Source organism: Ogataea philodendri, assembly GCF_020536065.1.
Source record: "Ogataea philodendri strain CBS6075 chromosome Unknown scaffold6, whole genome shotgun sequence".
In the NCBI taxonomy this organism is placed as follows: domain Eukaryota; kingdom Fungi; phylum Ascomycota; class Pichiomycetes; order Pichiales; family Pichiaceae; genus Ogataea; species Ogataea philodendri.
The window spans coordinates 200,123-224,980 of record NW_025764087.1 but is presented as its reverse complement, the minus strand read 5'-3'; the positions used below and the strand labels follow the sequence as shown (position 1 = coordinate 224,980).

The 24,858-nt window shown below is 46.9% G+C and overlaps 19 protein-coding genes across 19 annotated transcripts; 8 read left to right on the top strand and 11 right to left on the bottom strand.

The window, feature by feature from the left end:
• Window positions 1–37: 37 nt before the first annotated feature.
• Window positions 38–464, top strand: OGAPHI_005065 (uncharacterized protein; the record flags this gene model as incomplete). Its single annotated transcript, XM_046206211.1, has 2 exons — window positions 38–59; window positions 184–464. The coding sequence occupies 2 exons, from the start codon at window positions 38–40 to the stop codon at window positions 462–464; spliced, it is 303 nt and encodes a 100-aa protein (XP_046060000.1).
• Window positions 56–1,339, bottom strand: OGAPHI_005063 (uncharacterized protein; the record flags this gene model as incomplete). Its single annotated transcript, XM_046206209.1, has 1 exon — window positions 56–1,339. One exon carries the CDS (start codon window positions 1,337–1,339, stop codon window positions 56–58), a length of 1,284 nt encoding a protein of 427 aa, XP_046059998.1.
• Window positions 530–1,069, top strand: OGAPHI_005064 (uncharacterized protein; the record flags this gene model as incomplete). Its single annotated transcript, XM_046206210.1, has 1 exon — window positions 530–1,069. The coding sequence occupies one exon, from the start codon at window positions 530–532 to the stop codon at window positions 1,067–1,069; it is 540 nt and encodes a 179-aa protein (XP_046059999.1).
• Window positions 1,340–1,944: 605 nt separating the features above from the next.
• Window positions 1,945–2,949, top strand: OGAPHI_005061 (uncharacterized protein; the record flags this gene model as incomplete). The annotated part of the gene is made up of 1 exon (XM_046206207.1): window positions 1,945–2,949. The coding sequence occupies one exon, from the start codon at window positions 1,945–1,947 to the stop codon at window positions 2,947–2,949; it is 1,005 nt and encodes a 334-aa protein (XP_046059996.1).
• OGAPHI_005062 (uncharacterized protein) lies at window positions 2,478–2,918 on the bottom strand (the record flags this gene model as incomplete). The annotated part of the gene is made up of 1 exon (XM_046206208.1): window positions 2,478–2,918. One exon carries the CDS (start codon window positions 2,916–2,918, stop codon window positions 2,478–2,480), a length of 441 nt encoding a protein of 146 aa, XP_046059997.1.
• Window positions 2,950–3,032: 83 nt separating the features above from the next.
• Window positions 3,033–5,528, bottom strand: OGAPHI_005059 (uncharacterized protein; the record flags this gene model as incomplete). The annotated part of the gene is made up of 1 exon (XM_046206205.1): window positions 3,033–5,528. The coding sequence occupies one exon, from the start codon at window positions 5,526–5,528 to the stop codon at window positions 3,033–3,035; it is 2,496 nt and encodes an 831-aa protein (XP_046059994.1).
• OGAPHI_005060 (uncharacterized protein) lies at window positions 3,643–4,775 on the top strand (the record flags this gene model as incomplete). The annotated part of the gene is made up of 2 exons (XM_046206206.1): window positions 3,643–3,989; window positions 4,100–4,775. The coding sequence occupies 2 exons, from the start codon at window positions 3,643–3,645 to the stop codon at window positions 4,773–4,775; spliced, it is 1,023 nt and encodes a 340-aa protein (XP_046059995.1).
• On the top strand, window positions 4,821–6,262 carry OGAPHI_005058 (uncharacterized protein; the record flags this gene model as incomplete). Its single annotated transcript, XM_046206204.1, has 2 exons — window positions 4,821–5,463; window positions 5,793–6,262. 2 exons carry the CDS (start codon window positions 4,821–4,823, stop codon window positions 6,260–6,262), a joined length of 1,113 nt encoding a protein of 370 aa, XP_046059993.1.
• Window positions 5,783–6,273, bottom strand: OGAPHI_005057 (uncharacterized protein; the record flags this gene model as incomplete). The annotated part of the gene is made up of 2 exons (XM_046206202.1): window positions 5,783–6,105; window positions 6,225–6,273. The coding sequence occupies 2 exons, from the start codon at window positions 6,271–6,273 to the stop codon at window positions 5,783–5,785; spliced, it is 372 nt and encodes a 123-aa protein (XP_046059992.1).
• Window positions 6,274–6,333: 60 nt separating this feature from the next.
• Window positions 6,334–6,966, bottom strand: OGAPHI_005056 (uncharacterized protein; the record flags this gene model as incomplete). The annotated part of the gene is made up of 1 exon (XM_046206201.1): window positions 6,334–6,966. One exon carries the CDS (start codon window positions 6,964–6,966, stop codon window positions 6,334–6,336), a length of 633 nt encoding a protein of 210 aa, XP_046059991.1.
• Window positions 6,967–7,025: 59 nt separating this feature from the next.
• Window positions 7,026–8,114, bottom strand: OGAPHI_005055 (uncharacterized protein; the record flags this gene model as incomplete). Its single annotated transcript, XM_046206200.1, has 1 exon — window positions 7,026–8,114. One exon carries the CDS (start codon window positions 8,112–8,114, stop codon window positions 7,026–7,028), a length of 1,089 nt encoding a protein of 362 aa, XP_046059990.1.
• Window positions 8,115–8,206: 92 nt separating this feature from the next.
• On the bottom strand, window positions 8,207–9,538 carry OGAPHI_005053 (uncharacterized protein; the record flags this gene model as incomplete). The annotated part of the gene is made up of 1 exon (XM_046206198.1): window positions 8,207–9,538. The coding sequence occupies one exon, from the start codon at window positions 9,536–9,538 to the stop codon at window positions 8,207–8,209; it is 1,332 nt and encodes a 443-aa protein (XP_046059988.1).
• Window positions 8,271–8,756, top strand: OGAPHI_005054 (uncharacterized protein; the record flags this gene model as incomplete). The annotated part of the gene is made up of 1 exon (XM_046206199.1): window positions 8,271–8,756. The coding sequence occupies one exon, from the start codon at window positions 8,271–8,273 to the stop codon at window positions 8,754–8,756; it is 486 nt and encodes a 161-aa protein (XP_046059989.1).
• A 282-nt stretch (window positions 9,539–9,820) lies between the features above and the next one.
• On the top strand, window positions 9,821–14,593 carry OGAPHI_005051 (uncharacterized protein; the record flags this gene model as incomplete). Its single annotated transcript, XM_046206196.1, has 3 exons — window positions 9,821–9,849; window positions 9,952–11,985; window positions 12,184–14,593. 3 exons carry the CDS (start codon window positions 9,821–9,823, stop codon window positions 14,591–14,593), a joined length of 4,473 nt encoding a protein of 1,490 aa, XP_046059986.1.
• OGAPHI_005052 (uncharacterized protein) lies at window positions 12,098–14,590 on the bottom strand (the record flags this gene model as incomplete). The annotated part of the gene is made up of 1 exon (XM_046206197.1): window positions 12,098–14,590. One exon carries the CDS (start codon window positions 14,588–14,590, stop codon window positions 12,098–12,100), a length of 2,493 nt encoding a protein of 830 aa, XP_046059987.1.
• Window positions 14,594–14,883: 290 nt separating the features above from the next.
• Window positions 14,884–15,774, bottom strand: OGAPHI_005050 (uncharacterized protein; the record flags this gene model as incomplete). The annotated part of the gene is made up of 1 exon (XM_046206195.1): window positions 14,884–15,774. The coding sequence occupies one exon, from the start codon at window positions 15,772–15,774 to the stop codon at window positions 14,884–14,886; it is 891 nt and encodes a 296-aa protein (XP_046059985.1).
• Window positions 15,775–16,074: 300 nt separating this feature from the next.
• Window positions 16,075–22,647, top strand: OGAPHI_005048 (uncharacterized protein; the record flags this gene model as incomplete). Its single annotated transcript, XM_046206193.1, has 1 exon — window positions 16,075–22,647. The coding sequence occupies one exon, from the start codon at window positions 16,075–16,077 to the stop codon at window positions 22,645–22,647; it is 6,573 nt and encodes a 2,190-aa protein (XP_046059983.1).
• OGAPHI_005049 (uncharacterized protein) lies at window positions 20,997–22,301 on the bottom strand (the record flags this gene model as incomplete). The annotated part of the gene is made up of 2 exons (XM_046206194.1): window positions 20,997–21,423; window positions 22,087–22,301. 2 exons carry the CDS (start codon window positions 22,299–22,301, stop codon window positions 20,997–20,999), a joined length of 642 nt encoding a protein of 213 aa, XP_046059984.1.
• A 4-nt stretch (window positions 22,648–22,651) lies between the features above and the next one.
• On the bottom strand, window positions 22,652–24,691 carry OGAPHI_005047 (uncharacterized protein; the record flags this gene model as incomplete). Its single annotated transcript, XM_046206191.1, has 1 exon — window positions 22,652–24,691. The coding sequence occupies one exon, from the start codon at window positions 24,689–24,691 to the stop codon at window positions 22,652–22,654; it is 2,040 nt and encodes a 679-aa protein (XP_046059982.1).
• Window positions 24,692–24,858: the final 167 nt, after the last annotated feature.

Here is a 24,858-nt window from a genome sequence, read left to right as displayed (position 1 = left end):
AACGGTGTGAACTTACAGTCCCAAAATAACTTTAACCATGAATGTAAGAAATAGCTTAGGTAGCTATTGTGTCCGGATAGAAGAAGAACGAGATGGCGATGATCACGTAAGTGCTCACCAACATGACTCCCTCAAGCCAGTTGGACTCTCCGTCGAGAATGAGATAATTCGTGATGAGAACAGCCACAAACATCACCGCGGTCTCAAACGTGGAGAAGTACAAGGACATTGGCACATCGAAAACCCATCCTATCAGGACAAGAAATGGCGTCACAAACAACGAAATCTGGATCGAGGAGCCGACAGCAACACCGACAGCAAGGTCCATCTTGTTTTTCACAGCCACCACCACCGCTGTGACGTGCTCAGCCGCGTTACCGACGATCGGAATCACAATCAAACCAATAAAGGTTTTCGAAAGACCCGAGCTCTCGACGATATCGTCGATAGACGACACAAGGTAGTCGGCAGAGAACGAAACCAGCAATGTCGTCAGGAGCAGCACAACCAAGGAGGAAGGAGCAGCAAGATGGGTAGGTTGCTGGTTGCCCAACTCGTACAGGGATCTTGGTCTGCTGGTCAGGAAACTGCGTTTGGAGTGGGAGTCCGAGACATCTGCGGAGGTTCCGTTTTGTTCCTGCACCACCGGCAGTTGTTCCTCGTCCTCGGCTTCGAGCGCTTGGTCAAACAAAAATTTGTGAGTTCCGAGTTGGAAATAGAGATAGAAACAGTACACGATCAGCAGCAGGATCGAGGTTCCTCTGGAGATTTCCAGGATTTTGGAGTCCAAGTTTTCTGTCTTTCCTGGAAGCGATGCATGGAAGGCGGCCGGGAGCAACAGTCCACTCATAGACAGCGCAAGCAGCGAGCTCATTGTCTGAGCCACTGTTTGGTTGAACGACTGTTGTGGGTACTTGATACCACCGGCGATGAAACAACATCCAAGCACCAACAAGAGGTTGGAAAGAATCGAGCCAAGCATGGAAGCTTGCACAACGGTTATTTGGTTTTGACTCAAGGCCAAAACGCTCACAATAACTTCAACTGCATTTCCGAAAGTAGCGTTTAGCAAACCGGCTATGGAATCGTTATGGATAGACTCTCCCAGCTCTTCGGTTGCGTATGCCAGGACGGAGGCAAGCGGGATGATGGCGACGAAGTTGAAACTGAACACTAGAGACGCTCTGAAGCTGAGCCACTCTGCAAGGTACCCAAGCGGAACGAACAGGAGGAAGTAATTGACTGGCGAGGATTTCAAAGTCAGCCTGAGAACGTGAAGCCAGTTGTTTGTTGGTGCCGGGGCGGCCGGCGAGGCAATCAGGGGTGTATTTTCAGACATTTCTTTGAACCCTGAATTATTTGAAACGAGACAGGGAAAAAAATAATATAGGGTACCTTTTCGAGTGACCCATGGAGAAGAAACGACGCGAGCCGATCGACGCACCCACAGTTTTTACCGAAAAGGGTATTATTGAGATAAACTAATTCTCCTGATGCAGAAGGAGAGATCAACAGGATGGAGACATTGCGAGATTGATGGGAAACAATTACACAGCCTCAAACAACAAAAGGCCCGATTCAGCTTCATGATATGCGGAGAGGCACGCTATTGTCTGGTTGACAGAACAGGCAATCGACAATTAATAGCGTAAAAGGAAAGCAGTTCTCCTGTCACATTCTGACTCAACCTTTCGTGTCTCCTTCACAGTGTCCAAAACACAACGGCCCGCACAGTGCACAGGGCAGATTTTTCACAAATTCCCGCTCGCCAGTTTTTTTAGCCCGGTTTTTTTAAGCTTTCGCGTCGCGTGTCCACCCCTTTGCAGGCACTATGCATAATACCAGCGCTGTACATGGACGTGAAAAATCGAGCGGCCAATATTTATCAGGGTCAAAGTATCTACCTGGACGTCTCTGTGTCATTCATTCCTTTCTTTCTGAACCATGTCCGATATTCAAGCTTTGAACCACTTCCTTCGGAAGCCAGTTTCATCGGACATGATCCAATGTCTGGTTAACACTACCAATTCGGTCATTTCTGTCTCTGAACAATCAAAGTCGGCTTACCCATCACCACCACCCTCTCCTTTGGATGACTCGCCAATTCCTTCACTGTACGAATTCATCGAAGCTTTGATCAACCACTCTCATGTTCAAACACCAACCTTAATGTCTTCTCTGGTTTATCTTATCAGACTGCGCGAGATCCTTCCTCCAAATAGCACGGGAATGGAAACCACCAGACACAGAATCTTTCTTGGTTGTCTTATCCTGGCCGCCAAGAACCTCAATGATTCATCTCCTTTGAACAAACATTGGACAAAATACACAAACGGCCTGCTCAGTCTTAAAGACGTCAACACTCTCGAGATGGAGCTCATCGGCTACCTTGGCTGGGATAATATCAGAATCAGACAATCAGACCTAATTACCGTCTTCAGTCCGTTCCTTGAGCCTATCAAGTCCAAACTGAGACGTCAATCAGAAGCAAGAATAGCAAAGCACAGAGAAACAGTCAAGACAATCACCCCTCCGCTGGGATCGCCAACCCAACCTTTGTACGCGTCGTGGACGAAACCTCCTTCATTGCCATACCTGCCATCTCCTTCGTCCTTGAGACCAAAGACCGCAGGTATCAGAAGAACCACAGGCTCCACAAAGCTCAATGCCAAATACAACGCCCAGCAACAACAATTGCAGAAACCGTTCTCTTTCCAATCGCTTCCAACTACCGCTTCCGTCCATTCGCTTACAACCTCCTCATCAATCCCTTCGCTTGCCTCCTCGAACGCCACCCTGGCTTCTTCATACTCAACAGATAACTTCTGTCCAAAGCCAATGAGGCTACCAACGTCTCTGTCACGTGACTTCGAGGCCAACAAGGAAAATCTCTCCTCGGGACCATACCTCAAGGTCATTAATCCAGACCTCTTGTCTCCGATCTACTAAATACATATATGTTTACAGTTATTTGAGCAGGACTCAATATATTTTCCACAATTCACTTGAAACTAGTACACTCCAACAAATGCCTAGCTGTATAAATCGTCTTCTTCATCCTCAACAGATCCGAAAGCAGCACCAGAGCCTTCTCCTCCAGCAGCACCATCGGTTGCAGCGGCGGCATCACCGCCTTGGCCAAACGAAAAGTTCGAGAACTGGCCTCTAGAAGCTTGCAACTGTTGTGCGTATGCCTCATAACGTCTCAGCTCTGTTGGGGAAACAGACCGCTTAGCAGACTTCATAGCTTCCTCAAAGTGAGCCTTGGTGATATATGGCACAGCGTCTGGCGCATTTTCGTCCTCTCCGTCCTCAACCTTCATCTCAACATCGTCGGAACCTTCTGCGGCTTTCTCAGCCTTCTCTTGCTCGTATCTTTTTTGGGCCTCAATAGAGTCCTTAATAGCAAACTTGGCAGCTCTTTGGGTGATGTACTGCAGATCGGCACCTGTGAAACCGTTGGTGGTCTTGGCAATAGCATTCAAGTCTAAACCTGGCTCCAATGGAGTGTTTCTCAATTGAGCGTTCAAAATGGATAATCTTCCGGTCTCATCTGGCAATGGCACATAGATCAATTGATCCAATCTTCCTGGTCTCAAAATAGCAGGGTCGATTTGATCAGGTCTGTTAGTAGCACCAATAATGAAAACGTTCTTCTTGGAGTTCATACCATCCATTTCTGTGAGCAATTGGTTGACAACTCTGTCAGAAGCTCCACCGGCATCTCCCATACTACCTCCTCTTGCCTTGGCAATAGAATCCAGTTCGTCCAAGAACACAACTGTAGGAGCAGCAGCTCTAGCCTTGTCGAAGATGTCTCTGATATTAGACTCAGACTCACCGTACCACATACTCAACAGTTCAGGTCCCTTAACAGAGATGAAGTTGGCAGACACCTCGGTAGCAACTGCTTTAGCCAAAAGAGTCTTACCAGTACCTGGTGGACCAAAGAATAAAACACCCTTCGATGGGGAAAGACCAAACTTGGTGTATTGGTCTGGGTGCAAAACAGGATATTCGACAGTCTCCTTAAGTTCTTGCTTAATACCATCGAGTCCTCCAATGTCATCCCAGGTAACATTGACGCTCTCCACAACAGTTTCACGCAATGCAGATGGGTTAGAGTTACCAAGGGCAAATCTGAAGTTGTCCATGGTGACTCCCAAGGAGTCAAGAACCTCTGCATCAATGTTCTCCTCTTCGAGGTCAATCAAGTCCATCTTCTCTCTAATTTGCTGCATAGCAGCCTCGGAACAAAGCGACGCGATATCAGCACCAACGTAACCATGGGTCTCAGAGGCAATGGTCTCCAAATCGACATCGTCAGCAAGCTTCATGTTCTTGGTATGAATCCTCAACACCTCGAGTCTTCCAGTGGCATCTGGAATACCAATATCGACTTCTCTGTCAAATCTACCGAATCTTCTCAAAGCAGGATCAATGGAGTTTGGTCTGTTGGTGGCGGCAATAACGACAACGTTAGATCTGGCCTTCATACCATCCATCAATGTCAAAAGCTGAGAAACAACTCTTCTTTCAACCTCACCGTTGGTCTTGTCTCTCTTTGGAGCGATAGAGTCGATTTCATCAATGAAAATGATAGCTGGAGAGTTCTTCTCAGCTTCCTCGAAAGCTTTTCTCAGATTACTTTCAGATTCACCGGCCATCTTGGACATAATTTCTGGACCGTTGATCAAGAAGAAGAAAGCACCAGTCTCGTTGGCGACGGCTCTGGCCATCAAGGTCTTACCGGTACCCGGAGGACCATACATTAAGATACCCTTAGGTGGTTTGATACCGATGGCCTTGAACAATTGGGGATGTCTAAGAGGCAACTCGACCAATTCTCTAATTTGAGCCATTTGCTTTCTGCATCCACCAATATCGTCGTAACCGACCTCATTGAGGTTGTTTTCTTCGTCCTCTCTGTTGATAGGTTCTCCCTCAGAATGTATTATGGTGTCTTGCGAAACGATGGCGTGTTCTTCAGGCTCGACTTCAACGACCTTGAACTCGACCTGTCTCATACCACCTCTAACAACAAAGTGATCTCCCTTACGAACGGGTCTGTAGGCGTCAACAAAATATGGTTTCAAAAACACATCAAAGAGCGATCCGGTGATTCCCTCGATGGTATCGGCAATTGGCAAAACAGAGATTCTGGTGGCAAACTTGATCTCAGGACAAGGATGGATGGTGACAATGTCTCCAAGTCTGACTCTCAAATTGTTTCTTGCCACTCTGTTGATTTTACAAACACCATCTTCGATGTCGTCATCGGCCAGGACGATCAAAACGGTGTCCTTTCTCTTCTTACCTTTGATCAACGCAGCGTCTCCACGGAACAATTGCAACAACTCCATGGTGTTGGAAGACATGGAGATGATCGAGTTGTCATCATTGGTAGCATCGTCGACGATCAAGGCATTATCCTTCTTCTTTCTTCTCAAAATAGCGGTAGCGGTAGAGTCTTCTGGCTCCACGTCTCTACCGGAAGCATCTAGCAACGGTTTCTTCTCGTCCACCATAATAGTGATTGACTTTTAATTCAATTGAATGGACAATTAGAAAAGATGTTAAAAGATCAAGGGCAAATACTAAATATCTAGTTTTGCCACTCGGTCTGAAATTTATCAGACACCTATACAGAAAACACCCTTGCACCACACAATTTCGATATCGAACCATCTAGCATTTGGCACGAGGGACTATGGTAGCTGGCAAGCAGAGCAGGTGCTATGACGTGGGGATGTGATTACCTTATATAGTTGTAACAAACAAATCAAACAGAGGCAATTCTCGCAGACAGTTGCTTGGCAAACTCGCCCAGCTCTGCCATATCTGCGTCTTTGGCAGGCCAGCCGATGACGAGACCGGTTTCTGGATCGCGTTTTGGAATCAAGTGGAAATGGACGTGGTCCACCACCTGGTGGGCGATCCGACCGTTATTTTGCAAAACGTTGTAGCCGACTCCTTCTGGAGAGTCGATCTCCAAGTCCAATGCCTTGACCAGTTTCTTGGTCACTGGCAGGATATCTGCGAGGTACTCGTCAGGAACGTTGTGAAGCTTAGCCCCGTGGTACTTAGGGATCACCAAAAGATGTCCTTTAGAAATTGGTTGGATGTCCAAGAAAGAGTACGAATATTTGGTCTCCACCAATTTGAAAGAAGGAATATCTCCTGCGGTACATTAGTCTTACCCAACCAATTGAGTCAATACATACCTTTGATGATTTTGCAAAAGATACAAGAAGCCTCGTGAGCAACCGACATAATAATTGTGACTAAGAAATATTTCAGTAATTCCTCTAAAAATACTTGTACAATACATCGTTAAAATCCAAAGACACTGCTGAACTGCCGAAGACCCATGGACGCAACCATTTGAAATCCCTGTGCTCCAAATGGGAAATAGCTCAAGGTGTAGTAAAGAACAGCAAATATCTCGACGATTCCTGTGATTAGTGTTAAGATGGTGGATTTCAATATGGCTGCGCAGTATAGCGTACTCAGAACACTGCCAAAAAACACCACTGTAAATGGCAATCTTTCCTTAGATATGAGATGTTTGCAGTAGTCGACTGGTCCTTGTAAACAACCGAAACTCAGAACAAAAAGTAAAGACCCCAAGGTCCATAACATTGCAAACTTTCGAGGTTTCAACGTCAACACCGGGAATAGCACTATTCCAAGCGTGAAACATACTATCGATCCCGCAATGAAGCAGAAAAAACACACCAGTCTTTCGAACCGAGACAGCTTGAACCACGAGGGCTCCTGCTGCGCCTCCAGGTCCTGATTATGCAATGGGAGTTGATTGTATACCGAAGTGTATCCGTCTTGAACTCTATCTGTGAACGAGCTGAATACGCTTTTAGCCTTATTGGCTATTCCCTCGGCATCATCGGCCAACCCAACGCCGCGCGTTGTTCGCCAGTTTGATAAAAATTCGGCATTTTCGCTCATCTTAAAATGTTTAGTTGCCACAATACTTTGTAAGTATTATCAAATTTAACTTTGCAGGCTTATGTCATCCAACTTTGGTTGTTTGGCCCCTTTAGTAGTTCTTGGAAGAAAGCTTCAGGGTCTTCCACTTTGAAATCCTGGAAGTCGTCCTTTGCTTCCAGAGCAGGGTCACTGACCGTGAAGGACTCTTTGAGCTCGTCGGCGATTGGTGCGTGCGATTGTTGAACGTCCTGCCCCGACGGAGGTTCCGACGACAACTCCGCTATTCTTTGACGCAACATGTTCAGTTTCTTGTCCTGACTCTGGCTGATTTCCTTCAAATATCCAATGTAGTCGATCGACTCTGTGAGAATGGTGCTCTTGTTGGCTTTAATTTCTTTATTAGGATTGTTCTTTGACTTTGTGAAGTTGTTCAACAAGGACGGAGGAATCAGCGTCCCGAGCTCCTTTATCTTCTCCTTGATGAGGTCTCTGCGTCGTCTCTCAACAGCGTTGTGGAGTTCTCGGCGACGGTTCAGCTTTCCCTCTTTGCTTAGCGCATTTTTGGGGTTCATGTGGGAGCCGACCGAGGCAGGTGAACCGATCGCTTTGAAAGACGGAGAGTTCATTGGCGATTTCAAATACGAGTCAGTGAAACTTGCGCCTTGGTATGATCCGTACGGCGAGTCTAGAAATCCGTCATAAGTGGAGCTGGGAGAGATAAGGTTGTTGAAGGAGGTTCCAAATTGAGAACCGTAGCTTCGACCCTGGTTGCTGATACTGCTTGACCGTTGGTTCATCGACGTGGACATCGCGGGATACACCTGGGGAGAAGGGTAGGTGTAGTTATGGACACTGGTTCCTCCCACACTTTCGGACCTGTCCCGACCATTGTAGCCCTGGGGACTCAAAGCAGTCTCGGAAAGCTCGTTTACACTCAAAGACGGGTCTTCTGGCCACGCACCAATGTCAGATGTGTCCACAGTGAGAACTGGCGGTGCTTTGTGGTCCTCGAATCCCAATGGTGATATATTGTTGTTCTCGTTGTGTTCGTTTGTACCGTACTCCTGGACAGTGAGACTATCAACAAAATGGTCTAGCTGGTCAAGAGACGTTTGGTAATCATCGTCGTTCTTCACTGGAGGCGGCATTATTCCGTTCCGGTCCATTGTGTCTTAATTTAAGAGGCAACGCTTTTAAAAAATGGTGGTTTTCATATTTATTTCTGTATATTACATAATCATACGGGGGCGGCTGCGGATCATATATAATGATAATCGTGTTTTGGTTCGTGCTGTTCGATAAGAGATGGCGACGTGAGACTGATGCTTGCCGCTTTTGGTCGGCGTGGTGGACGCTCAGGGACGAAATTCAAATCTTCTGATTTGGTCCTATTTTTGATTGGAGACACTGGTAGCTGTTCGGACTGGCTTCTATATGGGGACCGGAGTCCTGATCTTTCGGACCATTCCGTCGACGAGGACTTCATCATAGGACTCGAGATTGTGTTGAATATTGTGGAGGCCCTTTTGGAGCCCGGTTGGCTCGACATTGGACTTGTTCTTGATTTCTTGGACGCAGACAGTCTGCGCAGCGGCTCAATCAGTTTTTCACCCAGGTCCTTGGGCACCAGTTTCTCTTCTTCGATGTCGTCCTCGAAATCAATGAAGCACTCTGAGCTTTCGTTGAGTTTTGGCGTGGCAAAGCTGCTCACAGGCTGTCCGGTGGACGGTGTGCGGTGGTGTCCAGTTTTTGGAGTGGCTGGAACGGTTGCAGGGCCCTGGAACGTGGATTTTGGCTTTGGAGTTTGAGGTAGAGAAACAGACTCTTTCAGAATGATTCTCTCAGGCAGTGAGTGCAATGAAGTGGTTTCTATTGGTTCTTGCAGGGCAATGCGATCAGGCTCGGGCTCGCGGTCTTGCAGAATGATCCTATCGGGTTCGGGCTCGATGCTCTCGTACAGCTTGATGACCTCTGCGGTATCGTCTTCGGACTCCACATTCTCGTGGAACATCACCGATGATGACGCGCCGTAAGTCGAACGGTTATCGCTCGCCGGAGACTCCTTGCTGATTTTGCTCTTGGCACTCACAAACGGAGAGCTATCGGAGCCGGAGTTTGGATCGCGCGCGACTGGCTGTTCCTGTGACCGCTGCTCCACAGATGGTATAAGACCTGTCATTGAAGAGACGCTCATCAAGGGTCGTACCGCGTCCGACGACAACGCCCTCACTGGGACCGCTTCTTCTATGTGGATGCTTGAGCCATACGATCCGATGGTTTCCTGGTGATCCCAAGAACCACGCGACCCCATTTCCGGCACACGCGACCGACGTAGAGTAGAACGTCGATCGGATAGCTGGATGATCCGTGAGTACTTGGACTCTCGTATGGTTTGTGATTTGAAGTCATGATAGCTGCTATAGACGGTAATTCTCCGCAGAGGATATGGAGTGACAATATCCTTGAATGAAAGGTACGGCTTTCGAGATCTGTGGGGATGGAATCCCAAAAACGACAGGAAGCGGTACCATCGACTGCGACCGGAAGTGCCACCGTCCTCTTGGTTGGAGTATAGGTCGATTATGTCCATGCCAAACGTGTTTGATAGGCACGAGCTTTTAGGATGGCATTGCAGAAACCAGATAATTGTGTCCGTAAGTGAGATTTCGAGCCTTCATGGGGAATATCGCTGGTTTGGACAAATGCGTACACGAGATTCCGGTTTCTCAGTAATGCATATATACAGATAATTACCGGTTTTCAGATGAACACCTAGGTTCAGCAACTTTCAAGTGCCACCACCAGTGTTAATGCACCGTAAGAGCAACAATTCGACTAGCCCTGCCTGACCAATCCTTTCTTTGTCCCCAACATGCCCGTCTTTTCGATTGCAACCAGCCCGTAAATTGTCTGGTGTAGAGATTTATTCACTATTTACTAAATTTGCACCAGTTTGTTTATGGCCGTGCTTCGAGAAAGGCCGTCTCCTGAGCGACGCAGGAGCCACAGGAACCGCAAGTTCACGCTGAAAGCGCAGGAGAGCGACATCGACTCGGTGCCTTCGAGACCATCGACGCCGGTGGAGAAGGACGAGTACGTTGAGTGGGCCAAACCGCGAGAAGAGCGCAACTTCAACGAGTACTACCAGGGCCTCGACGAGTTCGAAACGCTGCCTGTTCTTGTCAGCGAGGGCAAGACAGACGATGATTATGAGGAGTATCGACTCAAACGCAAACAACAGGACAGAGACATCTTATCGCGACTTAAAAGACCATCGTACAGGAAATTACCAGATCAGACCGACGAAGACGAGCCTGTGCAGCGCAACATGGTTCAATTTGGATATGGTTTGTCAAAAAGTGAGCCTAGAGAAACCTACACCAGGTCCACAGATCTTGGCGATGACTTTATCACCGGAAACCTTCTGTTGGACAGCACTGTGCGTTCTCTGTACGACATGGACGAGCAGGACTCGCTATATCTGGAGCACGTAAACTCTAGACTATCGAAAGAGAACAAACACATGAGTATGGAGCTATTTGAGGTGATCATGACGTTTTTCGAGATCGAATGGTACTTCATCGAGAAGTTGCTACCGCCAAAGGTCAAAAACCAGTATTTGGACGACGAACAGACACAGCTTCAGGTTCAATTGTACGGATCGGACGATGGAATTGGTGTTGCTCCAGAGGAAGACCAGTGCTGTGCCGTTTGCAACCGTAACGACTGCAATAACTCCAATGCCATAGTCTTTTGTGACGGGTGCGACATTGCCGTGCACCAAGAATGCTACGGAGTGGCCTTCATTCCCGAAGGTCCTTGGTTCTGCCGCAAGTGTCTCACTTCCAGAAATCAGAAGGTCAAGTGTCTATTCTGTCCCAGCGTGACGGGGGCATTTAAACAGTCAGACAACGGAGAATGGGGGCACGTGAGCTGCACCTTGTGGATCAACGAGCTATATTTTGCAAGCAACATTTACATGGAGCCCATACAAGGAATTCCCAACATCCCCAAGAGTCGGTGGAAGCTGGTGTGCTACATTTGCAGACAGAGAGTTGGAGCATGTACCCAATGTTCAAAGCCAACGTGTTCCACGGCATACCATGTAACCTGTGCGCGCCGGGCGGAGTTATACATGGAGCTGAGCCAGGGAGTGCAGGGGGCAGTCAACGACCAGACCTCTGTGATTTCGTACTGCGACCGCCATTCCCCAAAAGACTGGGATCTCTACCACGACACCAAGTTGGGGATCCAGAAAACACGCTTATACTTTAGTACGGGCAAGAACCGTTCTGTTGGGAACAAAATAGCCATCAGCAAATCTGAGAAACGAGAACTCAAAGACACAAGAAACCATTGGTTCAAATGGAAGACCGCTCGAGGAGCACCTATTCTACCGATAATAACTATACGCAAACTGGAGAAACTGCTTCAAAGTCAACGTGTTTCCATCGATTCGACATATTTATACGAGCTGGCCAAGTTCTGGACCTTGAAGCGCGAGTCCAAAGGCGGTCCGCTGGTCAAACGACCAGACAGTGCCAACTACGGCTCGTTCACCGACGAAGAGATTAACGAACGATTGCAAATACTGGACTTTATCAACAACGACATCAAACGACTTACGGAGCTGTCTAACTTGTCTCTCGAAAAGGCAAAGCTGGACGCTAAAGACACTAACGAGCTGATCAACGAGGTGGACCTGTTCTATCTGCCGATGCAAAATCTGGTGACCGAGCTGTTGCAACAGTTCCTCAAACACGGCAAGGCCACATCGATCCTTTCAGTTGCATTTGACGACCCAACGGTTCTTTCTGTTCAGCAGATCGTCGACAAGGTCGAAAACCACGAGTACAAGCTGGTGAGCGAGCTAATCGACGATATCAACGTTCTGGACGAGTACGTGATAGCCAACATGGATCACAACAGTTCCATCTACAAACACATCCGCAACTATTGGAGACGACTGCGCTCCCAGTGTTTCAGCAAAGCCGAACAAACAGAACGCATTCTTCTCAAAGGCGACCTGCGCAGGTTGTACCAGGATACCATGGTCGACGGCCTTGACATCAAGCCAAAAGATTAAAGACAGTTTAATAATTTAAGAATTGTGTCTGATTAAACCAAGTATATAACAAAAACACGATGCTTACAACTTGTCGTAGTACTCCTCGTATCCTGGAACATCCTCCTTCATACCTCTTCTCTTTCTGGTGTTGTGGACAATTTCACCAGGCTTGGTGGACTTGTCAGTTGGGTCACCGTTCATGGTTGCCCAGTGGTCGAAGATCATTTGTGGGAAAGCTTGACCACCGGTAGCTTGTCTCAAATCACCAGTGAAACCGAAGGACTCATTGACAGGCAAGTAAGCCTTCACAGTGAACAATGGAGTACCTGGTCTTTGTTCCTCAGAGATAACTTGACCTCTCTTTCTGTTCAAAACAGAGTAGATACCACCAATAGCGTTCTCTGGACATTGAACCTCAACCAAGAAGACAGGCTCTTGGATTCTTGGCTCAGCCAAAAGCATAGCAGCAAAGGTAGCTCTTCTCATGGTTGGCATGATTTGACCAGCACCTCTGTGGATAGCATCGGCGTGCAAAGTAACATCCATGATGTTGAATCTGACACCTCTCAAGGTCTCACCAACAATTGGACCCTCCTTGGTAGCCCATTGGAAACCGGCGTTAACGTGATCCTTGATTTCAAGCAAGTATTGAACAGCCTTGGTCTGGTCAACGACAACGTTAGGTCCGTTACCGTCTGGACCGAAACACCAGATCTTTCTGGCGTCGGTGACATCCCAACCGTACTCGTCAGCCATCAATCTGGCTCTCTGCTTGAAGTCGTCTCTGGCGTTAATCTTTCCGCTCTCAATAGCACCGCTGACCTCGTCGTCCAATGGCTCGGCCTTCAAGTAGATTCTGTTGTGCTTGTTTGGAGACTTGGACAAAGCGACGATTCTGGACTCAGCCTCAACGGTCTCTCTGTAAGAAACAACTGGAGGAGAGATTCTCAGTGGAACACCGGCGTGGTCGTTCTCCAAGTCACTCAAACAAATCTCCAAGTGCAACTCACCAGTGGCAGCAACAATGTGCTCACCAGACTCAGAAATAGAAGTCACAACACATGGGTCGGACTTGGACAGTCTCTTAAGACCCTCAACCAACTTTGGAAGATCGTTACCGTTCTTAACCTCAACGGCAACCTCCACAACTGGGGAGACAGAGAACTTCATGACCTTCATGTTGTGAGAAGCCTCGTTGGTGGTCAAAGTACCAGATTTGAGCAAGAACTGGTCAATACCAACCAAACCAACAATGTTACCAGCTGGACAGTCGTCAATAGCCTCAACGAATCTTCCCATCATAAGAACGGTTCTTTGGATAGCCTTGATGAACAAATCGTCCTTCTTACCTGGAACGTAGTTAGGACCTTGGATTCTAACCTTCATACCAGACTTGACGGTACCGGCGAAAACTCTACCGAAAGCGTAGAATCTACCCTTATCAGAGGTTGGAACCATCTTAGACACGTAAAGCATCAAGTCAGCGTTAGGGTCACAGTTCTTGATGGCCAAACAAGAGGCGTCGTCAGATGGACCCTCGTACAAGGTCTCAGCTCTGTAGAATTGAGCAGTAACTGGAGATGGCAAGTGGATAATAATCATCTCAAGCAAAGCGTCAGCAGCTGGCAAGAATTTTCTCATGACAACCTTCAAGAGAGCCTTACCCTCGAGGTCCTTCTCATCACCCTTCAAAGAAACCTCAAGCTTCTCCAACAAAGTTGGGATCTCGTCCTTCTTGAAGTTCATGATAGCAGAGAAAAGTCTGAAAATAGGGTCGAGCACGAACATGTTGAAAGCTCTCTCCAATGGTTTTCCAGAGGCATCTTTGTCCTTGTTAGACCACTTCTTGGTCTTTGGGTTGAAGTAAGAGTCACCCCACAATCTCTCCATCATCTTGGCTCTGTCAACACCGAATTTCTTGGAGTATCTGATGGCGAATTGTCTGACAGTGAAGGCCCAACCGTGCAAACCGGAACCGAAAGCAACGGTACCCTTCTCTGGGTAAACCTGGACGTCACCAAGGACTGGCTCGACGTAGGTAGAGATGATGACGTTAACGGACTCGACAGTTCTGGAGAAAGACTGGTAAAGCTCCTCCTTGGAGATTTGCAACTCCAACATAGCTCTGTCAACCTTGTTGATAACAACAACTGGCTTAATTCTCTCACCAAGAGATTGTCTCAACACAGTCTCGGTCTGGACACACACACCCTCAACACAGTCAACAACGACCAAAGCACCGTCGGTAACTCTCAAGGCGGCAGTAACTTCAGAAGAGAAGTCAACGTGACCTGGCGAATCGATCAAGTTGATCAAGAACTTGTTGCCCTCGGTCTTTTGCTTGATCTCCTTGACATCCTCGTCCTCCATCTCAGAGAAAAGGGAGATGGCGGTAGACTTGATGGTAATACCTCTCTCCTGTTCATCTTTTCTGGTATCGGTGAATCTGGCCTCACCGGCCTTAGCAGCAGAAATGATACCGGCTCTCTGCACAAGAGAGTCAGTAAGAGTCGATTTTCCGTGATCGACGTGAGCGATAACGGACATGTTACGAACATTCGTAACCTTGTCCATTAACTCTCTGATTTGTTCGACAGTGAAGTTAACTAAACCGTGTTAGACATTCTAATATGCGCCGTTTCACTGGCATTATCAATACATACCCATTTTTGATCGTTAAGTTGATTCTGCTAACGTTCACTAACTTTATCAAAAAGAATTAAGATTAATTAGTTCGTTACGATTGGCAACCCTTACAAAAATCCCACCAGTCTGAAAAATTTTTTTTTTGTGTACAAATGAGGAAATGCCCATGGGGGGATTACCCTACCTTGCCGGGTAAAACTACCCAGGCAACGGGGCAGGGCCTAGGCCATGATCCAAACCATGACAGCTTGAACCAGGAACGAATACACAAACAGGAACTGGGTACGGATCCGCTTAGCCCCAGATGAGAGGTTGTTTGCTTCCAATCCACTTGGAAGCACCACGTATCTGAGAGATCTCATCAGGAAAAAGCCCAGAGAGCAGATGGTGGCAAGGAATCCAGTGTAGATAGCAAACGAAGAACTGAAGAAGTTCTTTATCATCATCAGACACAGGATCGAGATGAATTTGTACCCGCTGTAGCTGACCAGGTCCCAAAGCTTACGGTTTTTTTGGTTCACTCCCAGCACGTAGAATGAGATCTTGATCAACGCGATGTCAACCACATAGAACGCCAAAGTTCTTGTTGTTGCGTATCCCAGTAATTGAGGGTGGAAGGTTCCATTGAGCCCACTGAACACCGCCCACAACAGCACGTACGAAACAAAAGACATCAACGGAATGTACAGGTCTGGAGCGTTGACGTCTTCTATCGGGGTTGCGTAGAGCTCGACATTCTGGGAAACGTCGCTCGATCTGGTTTGCCTTGTCCATGTCTTGTTTCTGTACGGGAATAGGATCAACAACAGTTTTTGTAACACATATGAGTTGGACACTTTAAAATAGTATTTAACGTCCTGATTCGAAACCAGCTGGCCAAAGTTTTCCTGCATGTACTGATGGGAAGCATTAAACGCCGATTGACTGAACTGAAGACCCATTTGTGCTGCCGGATCTTGGAAGAACGAGTTGATGTTTGCTGTGTTTTGGGGGCGTGCGGAATGGTGGTTTGCGTTCAGATACGGCTGAGACTGAAACTGCTGGGACGTTGTTGCAGCGCCGTACGGATTCTGCTTGGGCAGGTCCTGGGAATTAGCGTATGGGTTGTACATGAACAGAAGAATACGTATTAAAGAATTTAAAATAGATGGCGGTGAAAAATAGGGGAATACCAAAAGGTTTCGGGGTGGTCGTCATTGGAGGGCACAGAGAGGTTAGTTTGGAGGAGTCTCACTGGCAGATGGTATTACCTTATGACAGTGGAACGATTACTCGATCTGCTGACACCAGGTTGCCAGGCCCGCCGTGTTTGGTACTCGCCGACCGCTGGAACTGTAGTCGATCGACGCGCCGAAATGATTTGAATTTCTATAAACGCGTCTTCGCGTTTTAAATAATATTTCACGTTAGTAATGTCGGTCGCGACCATGAAACCTCACAACTCGGTGAGATTTGTCAAGAATGAACGCGACACTACGCGTGTGGGTGAGAACTATGATCGAAACAACGAAGTTCGCATCAAACTACGCCACGAGGCCGTCCAGGAGACAGATCGCATAGATTCTGTCTTTGGATTCGACAGATTCACTTCTGGGCCCAAGCGAGTCGGATGGCTCGTCAATATGCATCCCACGACACTGCCCACCACGGAGGTTCTTGCTGGAAGCTCGGGTGTGGACTACTACTTTTTGGACGAGGAAGGAGGGTCTTTTAAAGCCAGTGTTCAGTATGATCCCTATTTCCTGCTTATGGTGCAGGAGGATCGCGCTATTGAGGTGGAAGAGTATTTGCGCAAATTTCTGGAATCCACATTAAAGCGCATTTCGTGGGTCGAGAAAGAGGATCTGGGCCTTACAAACCATTTGATCGGCCTCAAAAGACAACTGTTGCAACTCAGTTTCCATAACGTTTCGGATCTTTTGGAAGCCAGACGACAACTCCAGCCAATCATCCAACAGAACAAGTCGACCAAGACAAGCAAAGATATTTATCAGTCGGTAAACCTCAATTACAGCTCGTTTATGAAGCACAATGGTGACGACGTCGAGGTGGAGCGCAAGGTCGGAGCCATTTCCGATTTAATTGAAGACATTAGAGAATACGACGTGCCCTACCATGTGAGAGTGTCCATTGACCAGAACATCCGTGTTGGAAAGTGGTACACTGTCGAAGTGGATCAGGGTAAGGTTTCTTTACGCGAACGCAAGGACAAACTTGCCTTTGCCGACCCGGTCGTTTTAGCATTCGATATCGAGACAACTAAGGCATCTCTAAAATTCCCAGATAGCTCTGTTGACCAGATCATGATGATTTCCTATATGATTGACGGAGATGGATATCTGATCACGAACAGAGAGATCATCAGTGAAGACATTGAGGACTTTGAGTACACTCCCAAGCCAGAATACCCAGGAATGTTCACCATTTTCAACGAGCCAAACGAAAAGGCATTAATAGAACGATTTTTCGAGCATGTGAGGGACGTGAGACCAACGGTGATTGCTACTTTCAACGGTGACTTTTTCGATTGGCCGTTTGTGGAAGCAAGAGCAGCCTACCACGACCTGGACATGTACAAGGAGATTGGGTTTGCCAAAGACAACGAAGGCGAGTATAAAAGTACTTATTGTGTTCACATGGACTGTTTCAGATGGGTTAAAAGAGACTCGTATCTACCTCAAGGATCACAAGGTTTGAAAGCAGTCACCACCGTGAAACTGGGATACAATCCTACCGAGCTCGACCCGGAACTTATGGTTCCATACGCATATGAAAGACCGCAATATCTTTCTGAGTATTCGGTTTCCGACGCTGTTGCCACATACTATCTTTATTACAAGTATGTGCATCCCTTTATCTTTTCCTTGTGCACGATTATTCCATTGAATCCAGACGAGGTACTCAGAAAAGGTACCGGAACGCTTTGTGAGATGTTGTTGATGGTGCAGGCCTACGAGAACGGTATCTTGCTCCCAAACAAGCACACTGATCCTCTGGAAAGATTCTACGACGGCCATCTTTTAGAGTCCGAGACCTATGTTGGAGGCCACGTCGAATCGCTGGAAGCAGGTGTGTTCCGTGCAGATCTTGCGACCGACTTTAATGTTGATCCAACAGCTATAGACGAGATTTTAAACGATCTTGATAACGCATTGAAGTTTTCAATTACAGTGGAAGCGAAAAAGAGCTTGGACGACGTGACAAATTACGACGAAATATATTCTGCAATCAAGGAGAAGCTCCTGGAGCTCAAGAGCAACAACAAGCGAAACGAAACACCCTTGATCTATCATGTCGATGTGGCATCGATGTATCCTAATATCATGACGACCAACCGGTTGCAACCCGATTCGATGAAGAACGAGAAGGACTGCGCGTCCTGCGATTTCAACAGGCCTGGAAAGACCTGCGACAGACGGCTTCCATGGTCCTGGCGTGGAGAGTTTTATCCTGCAGAGGCCAACGAGTATAACATGATCAAGAACGCACTCAAGAACGAACAATTTCCGGCTAAACGTCCTGGTCTTCCTCGCAGAAGCTTTGAAGAGCTTTCTCAGACAGAACAGGTCGCACATATCAAAAAACGGATATCTGACTACTCCAGAAAAGTGTATCATCGTATCAAGGTGACCGAGACGGTTGAGAGAGAGGCCATAATCTGCCAGCGCGAGAATCCGTTCTACGTCAACACGGTGAGAGACTTCAGAGACAGAAGATACGAGTTCAAGGGACTTGCAAAAGTCTGGAAAGGCAAGGTTTCTCAAATCGACAGGGAAGACAAGAACTCGATCGACGAAGCTAAGAAGATGGTGGTTCTTTACGACTCGCTTCAATTGGCCCACAAGGTCATCCTTAACTCTTTCTACGGTTATGTTATGCGGAAAGGTTCCAGATGGTATTCCATGGAAATGGCTGGTGTCACGTGTTTGACGGGAGCCACGATCATTCAAATGGCCAGATCGCTGGTTGAGCGCCTTGGTCGTCCCCTGGAGCTGGATACAGATGGTATTTGGTGTATTCTTCCATCAAGTTTCCCCGAGAACTACACATTCAAGCTGAAGAACGGCAAATCAGTGTTTGTTTCGTATCCTTGTTCGATGTTGAACTATCTTGTTCACGAGAGGTTTACAAATCACCAGTACCAGATGCTTGTTGATCCAGCTCGGTTGAAGTACGAAACGCACTCTGATAACTCCATTTTCTTCGAGGTGGATGGACCATATAAGGCCATGGTTCTTCCTACCTCCAAAGAGGAAGGTAAAGGTTTGAAGAAAAGATATGCTGTTTTCAACTTTGACGGTTCGCTAGCCGAATTGAAAGGTTTCGAGTTGAAAAGACGTGGTGAGCTGCAATTGATCAAGAACTTCCAGTCTGACATCTTCAAGCTTTTCCTGGAGGGCGACTCGCTAGAAGGTTGCTACAACGCTGTGGCTAACATTGCCAACAGATGGTTGGATGTTTTGGATAGTAAGGGAAAGATGCTCGAGGATGAGGATTTGATTGAGTTGATTTGTGAAAACAGAAGTATGTCCAAGACTCTGGAAGAATATGAAGGTCAAAAATCCACTTCCATTACCACTGCAAAGAGACTCGGTGAATTCTTGGGAGAAGAAATGGTCAAGGATAAAGGTCTTGCGTGTAAGTACATTATTGCCGACAGACCTGTTGGAGCTCCAGTCACAGAGAGAGCCATTCCAACCGCCATTTTCTCCTCAGAGCTCACTGTGAAGCGGAAATATCTGAGAAGATGGTTAATGGACCCTTCGGTGGAAGACTTTGATCCGCGTTCGATCATCGATTGGGGCTACTACAAAGAGAGACTTGCATCTGTTGTCCAAAAGATCATCACCATTCCAGCAGCATTACAGGGAGTGAACAATCCTGTTCCAAGAGTGTTGCATCCAGAATGGTTGCAGAAGAGAATCAACATCAGAGACGACAAGATGAAGCAATCGTCTTTAACTGGATTTCTCAGAAAGGGAGTCATGACCGATGTGACCAACAAGGTTCAGGACATTGAAGATCTTGGCGCTGTTTCCACAAATGGACCAAAAGTTGGAAAAGTCACGTCTAGAAAGAGAAAACTTGCCAGAGAAACCTCTGATGAGTTGCAACAGCAGTTGGCCAACAAACCATGTCCTGATCCGTCTGACGATTACGTTGGATTCCTGGGACACCAGAAGCTAAAATGGGAGATCCAGTTCAAAGAGCGCGAGCGCAGAAAGAGACTGTTTGGTGACAGTGTTCAGTATGGAAGCAGAACCATTGTTGGAAACATGGTGCGGAAGAACGCCGAGAATTACGTCGATTCCACCTGGCAAGTGCTTCAGTACTGCCAGAGCGAAGACATTCCAGGAGATTTGAAAGCGTATGTGATCATCAACGGAAGAATTCAGTCTCTGACGTTCCACATCCCAAAGAAAGTGTATTTGGAGTACAAGTCAGAAACAGGCCCTGAACCTATAATAGAGAATGGCGAAGTGACCAAGGCCATGGAACTGCTTCCAAGCGGCCAACAGAGTGATAACTTATACAAAGTTGTTATTCCTGAGCCTGGATTTGCTAGAGAAATGGCAAAGACCGATGGATTGTTCAGCAACTCCAATATTGCAGGCGTCTATGAGTCCCAGATTCAAAGCTCCGAGCGCGCCATCATCGATCTGGGAACATGTGTCAAATTCGACGACTCAAAACTCGGTGCTCTTGGAAAGTCTTTGGAGAAAGGATTTGATCAGAAGGTGTTAAGGTCTGTTGAACCAGACGCATACCTGACTAAATTTTCTTCAGGAGTTCTCTACTTGCTCCATGTTTCTTCCAACTCGTACGAGATTTTCACCTTTTTCAACCCTGCGGAGTCCACGGCCAACGTGTATGTGCTCAAACCAACTTCCGCTGCTCAGGAACTGAAAACCAACATGGAATCCATGTACGGGGAACTGTTCAACTCGAAACAGCAGTCGATCACACAGGATCTCATCAACTATAATGGTGAAATGAGCTTTGAAACGCAGTACTTCACCGACTCGTCAAAGCTGTACAAGAAACTCAACTCCAAGATCCTTAGTATCGACGAACATAGTGCTTCCAAGTCGTTGTTGGTTCTTCAGTCTCCATTCACATCCAAGTTGGTGAAGAATCTGCGTGCAGTGAACCAGCTCCCATGTCTGAAGATGGGATCAGGTCCAGTTAATGTCAATTCTTTGTCCTGGCATTCGCTGATCATGAAGCGTATAATCAATCACTATCTGTCTCTTTCGGGATGGTTGCAGAAGATAATTTCTTTGGCAAGATACAGCAACATTCCAATTTGCAACCTCCAGGTTGACCAGCTTGGCTATATGATCGACATCGAGTATGCAAGAAAGTTGAAGCAGGCCAACATTGTTCTATGGTGGTCTCCAAATCCAAATCCGGACCTGGGTGGATTGGAGAAGGACACTTTTGCTGTGGACGAGTCGTTCCAGTTCCCTGTCATTAACAGACCAGAAACATACGAGAGTGTCTGCTTGGAACTTGAGATCAAGAACTTGACAATCAACACCATTCTGACCTCGTCCTTGATCAACGAGGCCGAAGGTGTCTTTAGCACCACAGATGCAAGCTCAGAAAAAGCGTTTGCAGAGGACTCCTTTTCGGGCCCTGCACTGGTGGTCCTGAGAGGATTGGTGAAGAACTGGTGGGATGATGCCATCAAGAACAGCTCTGAGGCAGACTCAATGGTACATGGATTCGTTTCATGGTGCCAGAACCCTTCGTCTTTCCTGTACGACTCTTCTTTGCACTACCACGTTCACAATTTAACCAAGAAATCGTTCATCCAGCTACTTGGCGAGTTTAAGAAACTTGGATCGTCTATCATATTTGCTGACAGAAACAGAGTCATTGTGGAGACGTCTAAGACTGCAGTTGAGAACTCTTATGCTTACGGACAGTACGCGTTGACCGCAGTTCGTGCCAGTCCACTGTTTGGTTTCCTGGATCTTCAGGTTGTCAAGTTCTGGGACATACTTATCTGGATGGATAAGTACAACTACATGGGCAGATTCTGTAACGAGATTCGGGAATCAGAAACTCAAAAACTGGAAGCTGTTTCCAAGTGGCAGTTGCAGCAATACCTCCCACCAATTCTGCAAAACGAGTTTCAAGAATGGACGTGGCTTATTTTGGACGCGTTCATCAAGCACAGAGAAAAGGGACTGAGAGGATCAACACAATCTCAGGTTACCCAGCTTACTCCTGATAGAAAGGCCATTCTTAAGAACTTGAAGGAAATCAAACAAGAAAAGGAGGGCGAGATCTTGGACGCTGAAATGCTCGAAACTGGACTGTGCGAGCAGTTCAGGGGTCCGCTCTTGAAACGAATCAACACTTTGCTCAAGAAACAGAACGAGACAGGACTTGATCCGGGAATCATGGAACAATACCAGTTTCCGAAACTTCCTGGATCGCACATCCATCTATCGAATCCAACTCTGGAGCTGTCCAAGTACTTGTGCCAAATCTTGAGTCTGTCCAAGAGCCGCAACATCGAGGTCCGTGTCTTGAGAAAAGAGATTTTGTCTTTGTTTGAGATCAAGGAATTCAGTGAAGAGGGTGTGTTCAAGAACCCGTCAGCCAGTCTGATCTTGCCGCAAGTCATTTGCAACTATTGCAACCATATCAAAGATATCGATGTTTGCAGAGACGATGAAAAGTCTCTGTGGAACTGCGAGGAATGCCACAAACCATACAACAAGCTGTTTTTGGAGGAAAAGCTGATTTCCGAGTTCAGCAGACTGGTGTTCAAGTTCATGACCCAGGACCTCAAGTGCTCCAAATGCGGTAAAATCAAAGATAAAGAAATCATGGCCCACTGTTCATGCTCTGGAACATGGGCCCCAACAATCAGCAAAAAACAGATCTCTTTGGAGCTGAGGTTGTACCAGAACGTCGCTACGGTACACAACTTGAAGTTATTATCCGAACTCACGGAAGAGATTGTATAAATTATTAAAATGAAGTTAATTTGCAACCATCGTAATAGGATTTGAAGAAACTCTGCACCACGTCATTGCTCATGACTTCCGGCTGTCTGATAGACATTCCTCTTGACCAGTCTTCCAACAGCTGCTCACTGATTCTGTTGCAGTGCTCGATCTCTTCTGGGTCTGCTTTCAAAATACCCTTCATAGTCACACCAGGAAGTCTGAAGTTCTGCTTGACAGAAGTTGTTTGGGCAGTGTATTCCTGGGAAGCAATCAGTTGGTACGAGCTAGTGTAGAAGAATTGTGGAATAATAAACCGGGAACTGGAAGAGACAAAGATTGACCCCTGCTTGTTGCTTAATTGCTTTCTTTGCTCGTAAAGCTTGTTGATAATTGTATGAACGTTGCAGTCCAGATAGTCCTTAAGCTTAAACTGGTCGATGTTGAAGCTGGAGAAATCCTCGTAGCTGATCAGACAGGTATCGCTATAAAACACTGAGAGGTCACGGAAGAACTTGAGAACCCAAAGAGTCTGGATGTGGTAGCCACCTCTCATTAGTGCTCCCCACAGTATTTTGTCGTACAACGACACCACAGCAGGATCATCCGGGAACTTGAGATTCAGCGAACGAACATAGTGGCTGATCATACACTCGAGATGGGTATCGTCGAGCTTTTTAAGGTCATGGTTGGCTTTTGAATCGCGTCGGAATGTCTTTGATTTGCACACAGCTAGCCACTCGTTGAGTTTTCCCAGCGCAAGATGGATCCAGTCGTATTTCAGTGGGAGTTTGGCATACCTTGCCGTAAGATAGTACTTGTTCAGGTTTTGGAGTAGGGACATCATTTCAACACAATGAACGGGAAGGTCTTCCAAGTATGCGTCTTGGTACCGGATAAAACTGTTGGCAGCGTATAGAGACGAGTAGACACCGGCAATGGTGCTCACTTTACGGATCCTGTCACGGCGTTCTTGGTCGAACTTGGCAACAATGACCTTGTCTGTTCCTTTAAAGCCTTTCATGCAACAGAACTTGGTAAGGATATCGCAAACCACCATCACTTTCAGGAACCAGTCCTTGGCGTCTTCATAATTTTTATCTGAGAACTGCTTGCAACCATAGATCAAGGCTCTTTTGATTTGGAACTCCAAGCTCTCCAAAGTGTTTGATATTGGTTCCTTTGCTTCGTGGCCGGCACGAAGAATAGACAGAAAGTCCTGAAAGTCTCTAGGAAGCTCCATTTCGTAGACATTCACCGACAAGTATGTCAACACTTGGTCCAGGCGCGGTGAGCTAAAAATGGACTTGTACACAGTCAAGTCGGGGAATTTAAACAGTTCAACCATCAATGAGTTCAGGAAATTGTTCAATGAGGTGTCATCGAGCTCCAGCAGATCTAGTTCGTCAAGCGCAGTTTCCAGGTCACATGCATTGGTGAATTCCCTAACTATATTCTTAACGAAAGGACATCTCTCAGCCATTTTTGTGTCTGCTACCATGTCTCTCAAGTCTTCCAGTTCTTGCTTGAACTTTTCGTGAATGGATAGCTCCGAAAGCATTGATCGGAATGTCTTTTCCTTGTATCTAATCAATGATCCAATGGAGCTGGAAGTGTTGGAGTGGTCGGATTCAAAGGTCGCGATCTTGGATTTCAAATAAATGATCAGCGGCGTGTTCAAATCTTTGGAAATTTTCGAATGAAGCAGCCCTTCACGATAGCACTGGTAAGCGCTCTCTGGTTCATTGAAGTTCATGAACACGTCTCCCACCTGACGAAGCAGCTGAGACTTTTCCAACACGGTAGCCAGTTTGATCACGTTGGCCAATTCTCGTGAGCCTGCTTTCTTTCGGCCCAAAGCCATGAATGAAAAGGCTACTTCTAACCGCTTTTGGTTATCAAAACTGGGATCCATCAACGTAAAGGTTTCGAGGCTGCTGAGCTTGGAATGTGCAAAGTCCTGCTCCACCAAAGTTTTATTATTGGGAGCACCTTGGTTTGACGCCGAGAAAAGACTAGTTGCCGGATGCACCCGCTGGTACGAGTCGGTACTTATATCGCTCATAGCAAAGGTAGTACTATGCTAGCTAGTTGTTAATAATTGCAAAGAAGGAGCTTGGTTGCACTTTTACAAGCGCTGGCCGCCGCTAATATGCCAAACCGTGCACACCTCGCACCATCCACCGCAAACCGACACGCTGCCCCAGATCGAACGTGATTATTCTGTTGAGG